The sequence below is a fragment of the Stegastes partitus genome, unplaced genomic scaffold, assembly GCF_000690725.1.
Source record: "Stegastes partitus isolate 25-593 unplaced genomic scaffold, Stegastes_partitus-1.0.2 Scaffold323, whole genome shotgun sequence".
Classification (NCBI taxonomy): domain Eukaryota; kingdom Metazoa; phylum Chordata; class Actinopteri; family Pomacentridae; genus Stegastes; species Stegastes partitus.
In genome coordinates, this window is record NW_007578054.1 from 372,899 (window position 1) to 384,066 (window position 11,168).

Sequence of the window (11,168 nt, forward strand, 5' to 3'; positions counted from 1 at the left end):
TGTGTGTGTGTGTGTGTGTGTGTGTGTGTGTGTGTGTGCGTGTTTGCAGAGGGGGGAGAGGACGACAGCGCCCCCTCGCGGCGCAACTCGCATTTCCGTGACGTCAATTCAGCACTGGGAAGGAGACAGCTCCCTCCCCCAAAAAACCCAGCGCGCCTCACGTTGCATGGGTCCCCGGTTATTGATAACACAATTTACCCGCTGGGATCCATCCCAGGAACGTGAAACTCGTGGATACAGGCGCAGGAAATACGAGAGGCGCCCCGGAGCGGAAAAAAAACAACGATTTGCTCATTATCGCCGTCAAATCGAGAGCCGAGCCCACCCCTTCACTTGACAACGCGACATCAACCAGGCAGAAAGGTATGGGAATGTCATACTATCCCGGTTAAAAGCTGATTGAATTAGAAATCAGGCATCACAGGACGGTTGGGTAGGATGCTCGGTGCGGTGGCGCTCATGCCGCTCACACTGCACCACTGAACTGATGCTGCCAAGAGACGAATCATCGTCGATGAACGCCACAAAATCATATTTGTGCAGCGAAGGGGAAAAAAGCTCACATTACGAAAGATCTGTGTTGATGCCGACGTTGAGTAAATGTACAGACGCTGCGGCAGTTTCACTTGGCATGGACCATAGTAGGCATCGGGCTTGCAATTCATGCACGTCGGCTATGATGCTGCTGAGTGTCATCATCACATCCTCGGTTATTTAAAGATTGATCTTCCTGCGTGCATGCGTGTGTGTATATATGTGTGCGTGTGTGCGCGTGTGTGTGCACTGCTCCTTCGCACAGGCCTGGTGCTTGTTTATTGCCCGTTTTTTCACGCTCTCATTTCGCTTCGCCGCCGTGGCTCTTTTCGTGCAGTGGTGCAGTACAAGACACGGAGCTGGTGTAGGATATGTGAATTGGGTACATGTGCTCTCTCTCTCTCTCTCTCTCTCTCTCTCTCTCTCTCTCTCTCTCTTTCTCACACACACATGCACGCACGAACGCACATCCACACTGAGGTGGTTATGCAATTTGTCATATTCTTCATTACACACCACGCTCCTCGCTTGATGCATGACGGACGGCATATGGAGCTGCTTTTGCTCGGGTCCCGTCAGATGCTGATGCTGCTCAGAGGGACAGTTAAAGAACAGGTGACAGTCGGGGGCTGTGCACTGTGCAACCTCCTCTGGTCGATTCATTCATAAAGCCCATCTCCACTCTGGGTGATGGCTCCACTGGGCCGGCTGGTTCTCCCATTCACAGACACAGAGATTGAGGCTTTAGTGCATGATTCAGACAGAATTTGGTTGTGGAGATGGAGTGGCTGAGTGGATAAACCGGGGGGACTGGCTGAATGCCCAACTCACAGCACGACTCCACTGTTTTGGTGTTTTGCATTGTTTGAATGGAAGAAAAGTTAGTGCCAACTGTGGAAGATACTGGAGGTGAAAGCAGCAGGAGCTTCAGCACTGGACAGTTCCATTATGCAAAAATAATATGTTTTACTGGTGGATCTGTCCGGTGCTGAAATCAACCTACATGCTGAAATCCAGAACAGCATTAAGGATACTGTGAGTTGACTGGAATAGTTAGAAATCACTCTAACGCATCTGTTATCATAAATCCTCTTCTTTAGGCTTTCTTCTCGTCTTTCCATCCTCCGTCCACCCTAACCTGCTGTGTCGGGGAAACCCCTGATGAGTGGGACCTGTATCCATGAGCCCCGTGCCCCTTCCCCTTCCCTGTCAGGCTTCAGCACCCCCATCTCAGAACCCCCCTATCGAAGACTCGATGGAGACACCCCTGCTTGCACCCCTGAAACGGACCTGACCCCCACACAGTGTGTCCTCCGTAACGTATTGTCCATTGACACTGGTGGACAGGTGGTGCCGGGCGGCAGCAGCCCCACTCCCAGTGATGGACCCTCGGCCCACTTTGACAACAGCGTGCTAAAACTACATGAACATGAGGCCTGCCAGTGTGGCGGTGGGGCCGAGGCGGGGCACAGTCCAGAGGCTGGCGCTGTTCGGAGCCAGTCAGAGAACATTCGGCTACAATCAGGAAGTGGAGGTTTTTTGGAGGGACTGTTTGGATGCCTAAAACCAGTCTGGACCATGATTGGAAAGGCCTACTCCACTGAACATAAACATAGCCAAGAAGGTATGTGAAGATAAAATGTGTCACCTCTATGCTGTCTGACCTTCTGTTTGGAAAGAGAAGTCAGACTAAACTGTCTTAAACATGTCAGTCAATCAGTAAGTGAAAATGAATATCTGATGCTTCGACTGTATAGTGGTGGAAGACGTTCAAGCGCAGTGGTATTATGAGCAATTAATCTGCAAATTTATATATATTTTTGGACTTTTCTCTCTTATTGCTTATTTGGTGAAACATCAGTGCTGGGCCTCAAACAGTAATTGAAATAAAATGTGGTGGAGGCACAAACCACAGCCTAAAAGGTTGGTAATTGCTGGTTTAACCTTTGACTCTGCATTATGTTTTATAGTCCTATGCTGAAAAGTAACTACGGCTATCATAGAAAAAACTATGGAGCTCCGAAATACAGTGGAGCAGAAGTTTAAAGTGGCAGAAAAATGGACAGCCACTTCAGATTGTACTTAAACACAGCACTTAAGTAAATTTGCTTTGTTATTTTCCCAAACTAGAACTCCAATTTTTTTCATGACTGCCACCTTGTCCAGCTGCCAGCATGACTGTGTTTGTGGGTCTGTCAGTGCGGCTCATCAGCTACACTGAGTTTTCACAGCTGGTCAGGAGGAAGCATCATGTGCCTCCACTGCTGCAGCTCTCCGGAGATCTCGACACTTCAGCGGACCTCATGAAGAATTGATCAGCCTGTCTCTTTTATTCCGCTGGGCTTGTCCATCTTTAGTGACCATGCTCTCACAGTCATTTAAGTAATGTCAGTATGACAGATGACAGACAGATTAGGCTATAAGTGGATTGTTGCTTTTCCCCTCGATTTTTCTCTTATCTCTGGATAGACATGAAACGGTCTACTGGATAAGCTGTCAATATGCCATTTGTTTGAACATGGCAGGCGCTTTGTATGATGTAATTGTGTCCTGTTAGCCTATTCTAATGTGTAACAGGGGCCTACCATTTGCTCAGCAAACCCCCTAACTCTTTTCTGTCCAAGCTGAGGAAAGTGCATATTGACAATTTGAGGCTTTGTAATGTGTGATGGATATAAATTAAGTAATTACTCCAAGAGTTCTGCTGCAAAAATTCAGTTGCAGTGCATGTGTTTCACTGTGTAACTTTCCATGGGTTCATATTTACTCACTTAGGTTTGTTTTCTTGACTTGTTGGTGTGAGTTTAGAGTCCTGGGAGGTTCCTTTTGAGGAAATCTCTGACCTGCAGTGGGTGGGCAGCGGGGCACAGGGGGCTGTTTTCCTCGGCAAGTTCCACGGAGAAGACGTAGCAGTAAAGAAAGTGCGGGACATCAAAGAGACAGAGATCAAACACCTCCGCAAACTCAAGCACCCCAACATCATCACTTTCAAGTAAGGAAACTACTACTGGTATTTTACCGGGTCACATATTTCAGTTATTTCACTCTGATCGTGTCTTCCTTTTCTGTTCACCGGCTGTCCATTATCTGACTGCTTTGCTTCCTTCCAGGGGTGTGTGCACCCAGGCTCCTTGTTACTGTATCTTAATGGAATACTGTGCTCAAGGCCAGCTGTATGAGGTACTGAGGGCAGGCCGTAAAATTACCCCGTCCCTCCTGGTTGACTGGTCCATGGGCATTGCAGGCGGCATGAACTACCTACACCTCCACAAAATCATCCACCGAGACCTCAAGTCCCCCAAGTAAGACTCGGCACAGCCGAATGATGAGTTTCGTCCAACACAGGAGCTGGAATTTCACATTATGTCCATTTAATCTCAACTTTGCAGCATGCTGATCACACACGATGACCTGGTGAAGATCTCTGACTTTGGCACCTCAAAGGAGCTAAGTGACAAGAGCACCAAGATGTCCTTTGCCGGCACTGTAGCCTGGATGGCTCCTGAAGTAATTCGGAATGAACCAGTTTCAGAAAAGGTGGACATCTGGTAAGTCTGATAAGCAGTCACATTTTTATTTCTAGATTACAATTCCATCAGCAAAATTTCCACCATTAAGTGGGGCAATTTAGCAATTACCTTTAATATACTACACTACAGAAAAAGCGCCGATAATGTACTGTGAATCAATAGCTATGATCACATTTTTGCAGTGATGTTTATCCCTCTGAGGTATTTGAAGTTCTACTTATTCAACTTTTGTGACTGAATTGTTTTGTTGTGATTTGTTGAACATATTTCGACTCCAGTGAAACTTCCTAAACCAACAAGCTTTACTTACCTTAAAGGTCCTTTGGAGTGGTGCTGTGGGAGATGCTAACTGGGGAGATCCCTTATAAAGATGTAGACTCGTCTGCCATCATCTGGGGCGTGGGAAACAACAGCCTTCAGCTGCCCATACCTGAAAGCTGCCCAGATGGCTTCAAGATCCTCCTCAGACAGTGCTGGTGAGCAGCGCCTGCAAATGGACAGTTGAAAAATAATGAGCACATCAGGGAGGAGAGGACAGATGAGTGTATGAGAGTATTGGAAGCAAGGGTTGAAAGTAGTAGCACGGGGCGGGGGGGTTGTCTGTGGTTTAAGGACTTTATTGATTTTAAGGTGCATTGTAAATATACACAGCTGTGTTTCTCATCTTGGGTTTGCAGGAACTGTAAGCCCAGAAATAGGCCTTCTTTCCGTCAGATCCTTCTTCATCTGGATATAGCATCAGCTGATGTACTGTCCACTCCACAAGAAACATACTTCAAGTCTCAGGTATGGTTGCATCTCTGAGTCCAGATCTGAATGTAAGAACAATATAGTTTACCAAAAATACCAAAAAGTCTTCATAATGATACATTATACATACATATATATATATGTGTCTGTATATATATATGTGTGTGTGTGTGTGTGTGTGTGTGTGTGTGTGTGCGCAAACAGACACAAATACACATGCACCCACACATTCTTGCAAAGTAATCAGACATTTAAAGAGAACTGGTTTAAAATCAGTTCTGACTAGACAGAGCTGGTTTAACAGAAATGTGCTCTCATCAGGCTGAATGGCGAGAGGAGGTGAAGCAGCACTTTGAGAAGATTAAATCTGAGGGCACTTGTCTCCACCGACTCGATGAGGAGCTGATCAACCGACGCAGAGAGGAGCTCAGGTGGATTTTTTTTACTGTCATTCCAGCCTAACTCCAGGCGTTACACCACGCCAGATTAGTTGCAACCAGAGCTTACATGTATGAGGCCATGTTCCCTCTGTCCCATTTCTTGCTGTCACTCCTTTGTCTGCCCCTGTGGATGAAATAACTACCTTGAGTGCCCGTCTATTATAGAGGATTTGGATTCTCTCATGCGGATGCACAATGACATCAGCAGCTTCTTTTCTCCACAGGCATGCTTTGGACATTCGTGAGCACTATGAGAGGAAACTGGAGAGGGCTAACAACCTCTACATGGAACTCAGTGCTGTCATGCTGCAGCTGGAGCTCAAAGAGAAAGAGTTGCAGAGGTACAAATATGCTTGAAAAATAGTGATGCGCTTTACGAATTGATAAACCTCACTGCATTTACACTTTGGTATTCCTTTTCAGGAGAGAACAGTCTTTGGATAAGAAGTATCCAGGTTTATTCAAGCACCATAGCTCCAGACAGAGCAGCTCCTCCAACTCCATGGACAAACTCATCAAGAAGAGAAATGTCCCACAGAAACTGCCCTCGGGAAAGAGGTGTGAGATCTCATTTCAGTGGGTATTTGATAAATGATTGATAGTAAAATGGATAAATGAACATTCTCCAGGCTTGTGGATTGTAGTTGTTGACTAATCCCTCCCACTCTTTCAGACCAGACATCCTGAAGTCTGAGGTAATCATTCCCAAAATGGATTCCTCCGTCATGCAAGTCACTATCCCAGCCTGCCCCAACAGAAGCTCCACTTCCCCCAGCCGGTCTCGGAGGGTAAAGACCCGCCATCGCAAGCCTGGTAAGGGCAGCAGTGGGGACCTGGCTGGACTTAAGGCGACTCAGTCCTCCCCCAACAGGGACACAACTGCCCAAGCTAACAGTTCTACCACTAACACCTCCAAGCAGCTCCTGGAGCCCTCTGCAGCCCTGCGGGGCCTCAGCCACGAGCAGCAGCAGAGGCAGCTATCCTCCTCCAGCCCTGACCTCATCTGCACCACACTGGAAGCAGAAGGCCAGGGCAAAGGGGAGCCCTCTGTAGGCGGGCTAGAGAGAGGGGGGAGCCTCAGTGCCTCTGCCGGCTTAGGGGGGTCAGAGGGAGGGGCAGCCGGTCTGGATGACCTCACAGAAACTCCTCCACGCAGCGACACTCCCAGCGAGGACGCGGCTTCGTTCCCGTTCTCCAGCAGCCCAGACTCACCGTGTGGGAGGGGGGCGGCAGCAGGACGAGGATCTCTGGGATCTCCACGCCTTCCTCACGACGGGGAGGACAAAGAGGAGGGAGCTGGTGCTGTGAGGTTGCCACGGGGGGCTTCAGGGGGAATTGGGAGTCAGCACCTCACACCTTCAGCCATTCTGTACAGGGCAGCTATCACACGCAAACAGGTACAGTGCTGGATATCTGTTCATATTCCTCGCTATCCCTCTGGCGATACTTTGATCATTTTCACTTGTGCATTTTTCCTGTATCTCACTACAGAGGCGTGGAGTGTCATCAGAAGAGGAGGAGGGTGAAGTTGACAGTGAGGTTGAGTTACCACGGAGACGGTGAGTAACTTGCTGTCCTTTGTCACTTGAAAATTCCCTCCAGCCATCTTCCATCTCTGAGAAGTTGCTGATTTATTCAGAGAACTAAAAATAATTTCTAATTATTTGCATCGTTCTTTTTCACATTCAGTGATTCTAAAACTCTGTTTTGTTGTTTCTGTTTCAACCTCTCCAGGCGTCCAACTAGCATTACCAAGTGTCAGTCGGTGTCTACGTTCAGTTCAGAGAACCTGTCGGTATCAGACGGTGAGGAGGGCCACACCACCGACCACTCTCACAGCGGTACTCCTGACGTGGTCAGCACCAACACTGACGACAGGTTGGACGACCGCAGTGACGACCTCCTCTCTCAGGGGTCGGAGATCCCCGCGGACAACACCGATCCAGCACAGGCTTCTGATGGCCTGTCGGAGAGAGACGGAGCACTGGGGCAGGGCAAAACTCAGCTGGACGCTGGGCAGAATCCTAATGAGGTAAAGAAGCTCCACAGAGGATTGCATGTGTCAGTTTGTGTCATCCTCTTTCCCCACTGTAACCAGTGGTGGAAAGTACACTTACTCAAGATCTGTACATAAACACGTATTTTTTTGTACTTTACTGGAGTATATCCACTTTATTTTACCACTCTATTATACTCTAGGTACTGATCAGATTAGCAATAATGTGATAAACCTAAAAAAAATAAAACATTGTTAAAGATTAAGCCAGAGGTTCACAACCTTTTTGGTCTTTGATACCTTACAAGGCAGCATCCTCTAGTTGGGACCTTTTTGCCACATTATCAATGTCTGAGTTCTCATATTATATTCTTGAAAAACCCTACGAGGCCCAAAAATATACACATATCCATGATTTTAAGGTTGGAAACCAGGTGAAAAAAACATCTGACTGTATCGAAAGTGGAGAAACTATCTCCACCTTGTCCCACAACAGTAATAAAATGCTGCTTATGCATTTTACTGAAAACATTTCACTACAGAATGAGTACTTTCACTTTTGAGACTTAAAGTACTTTACCCTCTAAACCTAAAGCAGTGTCTTTGCATGTTTTGTTCCTGATACATTTTTACACGCTGTAGGCTCAATTTTCACTGCAATATAAAAGTCCTGTGCCTCTATGGAAACAGCAAAACCATGGCTAGAAGTACAGAGAACTCAGAAATGTCTTTTTGTGCTGTTTGGCAAAGCCAAATAGTCCCTTAATTTTTGTCATGTTCCCATTGGTCACAGCTGAATCACTATCGACTTCACTGTCGTGGAGAGAGGAGTACAGGATTTTTTGTGTTCTGCAGATTCTGCGGTTTATTTTTGGAGAATTTTTAAATGTAGAGTACAATTATTTTTGACAAACTATCATGGTTATAAGTTTAGATATTGATACTTTTTTCGATGGTGAGTAGTTCAAGGACCGTCTGAAAGGTCACAATCTGACAATTCTTTCTATTTTGACAGCTTCTGTCTCTGATACATGATGTCTTTTTGGCATTTAAAAGAAAAAAAAGATATGCATTGTGATCCTGCCGGCGAGTTATGGAGTTCAGAGGGTTAATATTTAATAATACCGTGCCTTCACGTCACTTATTTTTACTGCCAATTTCATGTCTGCTGCAAGTCATGTGTGACACCTTCTCCCACTTCCCACTCTCTCTTTAGAGTCGGGCCTTGTGTGATGATTCTGACTGTGACAGCGCTGAGTTGGACCAGTCAGGCAGCGGAGAGCCCAGCCGTCCTCCCAGTGCTGGAGCGTGGGTACCGCCATCTCAGCCCTATCAGGGGTACCCACCGGCACCCCACACAGGACCTCCATAGGACACTAGCAAAGACCTCCAGCTACCCTACAGTGAACAACCATCACAGGCGTACACCAATCTGTCAGTGCAGTACATTACTGTTGTCATGAAGGATCACACCTACTACACCACTCAGACTATGACAAGTTGACTTATGGTGTCTCATAAGTTTGTTGGCTGGCAAACCTGCATCAGATGACATAGGACATTTGTCATAACCTGACATCAGATATTTTGGCAGCTTGTGACATCAGATAAATGTCATTTAGGTTCAGTAGGGTTTGTTTAGGCAAAATAGTTACCAAGGTAACCTTAGCCACTGCTCCAGTTCAGCAAAAACCCTTCCACAGATGCACACGCACGCACAAGAAGATACGACACTCTTAGTCCTTTAAACACTCTAACCCTCACTCTGGGAGCATCCTCCATGATACTCCACACACTAATGCATCAAATACTAATGAATAATAATGTAAATATCCATTACATACCACATGAGAAATATCTAACTTTATTTTATTTGTAAGATAAAATGTAAGACTAAACGGTATGCAGCCCTGTGAACAAATGCATGACTACATGTTTATAATTTATGGTTTGAATGTGTCCGTTTTATATTTTGTGAAAGTTTACACTTTTTTAATCCTGAAAATATTACTTCAGTTATTTTGTTTTTTGTTAATAAATGTCAGCACTCAAGAAAAAAAAAAAAAAGTCAAAATGGAATGAAAATCTCACCAAGACATTGATCATGATGCATAATTAGGGTTCTCAGTAGATAACATGTTTTTTTGTTTTTCTTTTTAACCCTCCTACGATGAGTTTTAAATACACATATGACACGCGTGAGGTTTTTATTGAGTTTATCATATTTTAGAAATGGAGACCTTTGGGTTCACTCAAAATGTACCTCTGCTATTGTATACATCGTCAGTCCACATTGTTGATCGGTTTATTAGGTACACCAAGCTAAATCAAAACCACAGGATTCCTGCGTTACATCCTACACTCGTGTAATTCATAATGTTGAATTGTTGTTGAAACTAATTTAGAAATGTTGATTGAATTCTATAGCAATGTTAGAGGATGTTTTGTGGTGCTGTGAATTCTATCTCGGTATTATATTATACAGACAGTTGTTTTTTTTTGTTTGTTTTTTTTAAATTTAGCCAATGCTCATTGATAGAAATGGGGTGCATAAAATAATAGAAATATCTGTTGTTACCATCAACACAAACTACATCCTATAAAATTACCACACACTTGAATCACCATTTCTCTAAAACAGTTTTAACAATAATGAAACACTGAAACTTTCATGACGGAAGCCATTAATGCAGGAATACTGTATTAGTTTTAGCTAGCTGTACAAAATAAACCCGCAACTCACTGTTTGCTGGTATTACAAAAGTTGTAGTTATGGAAATGACTAGAGCTTAACATTTAATCGAATTTAATTTGGAATTACGATTTGAAACAATACCAGTAGCGACAGCAATTTAGAATTAAATGTTGTGCAGTACGTCTGACCCAGTTTTACAAGTGCCCTGTTGATAAATTTGCAAATGTATTTTTTCCTTGAATGACAGTGCATCACATGCTAATACTCTGTCATGTTCTAGATCTATCACATGGTGAAAACTAAACTGAAACTTTACTTTTAAAAATTATCTTGCAAATCAAATTGCAATATATGCCTAAAAGAATGCAAAGAGATACTTCCCCAAAATTGTTAAGCCTAGAAATGACCTTTGACATGAGCTAGCATCGCTAACCAAGGTAGCAGTCCTCTGTAGTTTTGCACTCATGATGGAGCATTTAAAATAGCATTAAAATAGATACACCAGAAGCAGGGATATTTCATGTATATTCCCGTAAGCTATATATTCAATGCATTTTTGTCAATTGTCAGATGCCTTCATTACCCACAACACAGCGCTTTTACGACAGAGAATAGGTTGCTTTACGTTGGCTAGAGCCTGTGGTGCCAGCTGTGTGTTTTTCGCGGCAAATGTCACCTGGAGTTCTTGGCCGCCCACAGATTATGAGCGGGAGTTTTTCTTTTAAATACCTCTTTTCCAGAACGAAACGTCTACACGGGTTACACCGGTAAGCTTGTTGTTTTTTCTAACTTTAAATCTCCGTATTTTTTTCCACTTTCAAACTAACCGACATTGACTCGAGTTGCGTCATTCGAGGCACCGTCCGTTTCGTTAATGTGCTGCTGCGTTCACGTTATATTGTTAAATTTCTAATTACAGTAAGCCGAGCGTGAATTCTGACTTGTAATTTGTACAAACTTATTTAATGTCACAGAAAAGTAGCTAATTTAGACTATTTATTGTAACTACTGGATTAGCACAGTGCAAACTGTTTCAGAAAATGCATAAACACTTACATGTCAGAGTTTTTCCTATTCTGCCCACATCGTGTGAATGCAGCATAAAGCCACGATGGAGTCCTCTCCAAAAAGAGCTAAATAAACAGTAACTTAAATCAGTGCCGTTCTCCTTCTTAGCAATGAACCAAAAGGCCTCCTGTAGTTTGTGATGTTGGCAGGCTTAA

General features: G+C 44.4%; 1 protein-coding gene across 1 annotated transcript; it reads left to right on the forward strand.

Annotated features, from left to right (window-relative positions):
- The first annotated feature begins 1,695 nt into the window (after nt 1–1,695).
- Nucleotides 1,696–8,622, forward strand: map3k12 (mitogen-activated protein kinase kinase kinase 12). The gene is made up of 13 exons (XM_008283682.1): nt 1,696–2,158; nt 3,343–3,526; nt 3,645–3,836; nt 3,924–4,082; nt 4,382–4,540; nt 4,742–4,850; nt 5,136–5,245; nt 5,479–5,595; nt 5,678–5,812; nt 5,928–6,651; nt 6,746–6,813; nt 6,989–7,286; nt 8,467–8,622. Exons 1-13 carry the CDS (start codon nt 1,696–1,698, stop codon nt 8,620–8,622), a joined length of 2,874 nt encoding a protein of 957 aa, XP_008281904.1.
- Nucleotides 8,623–11,168: the final 2,546 nt, after the last annotated feature.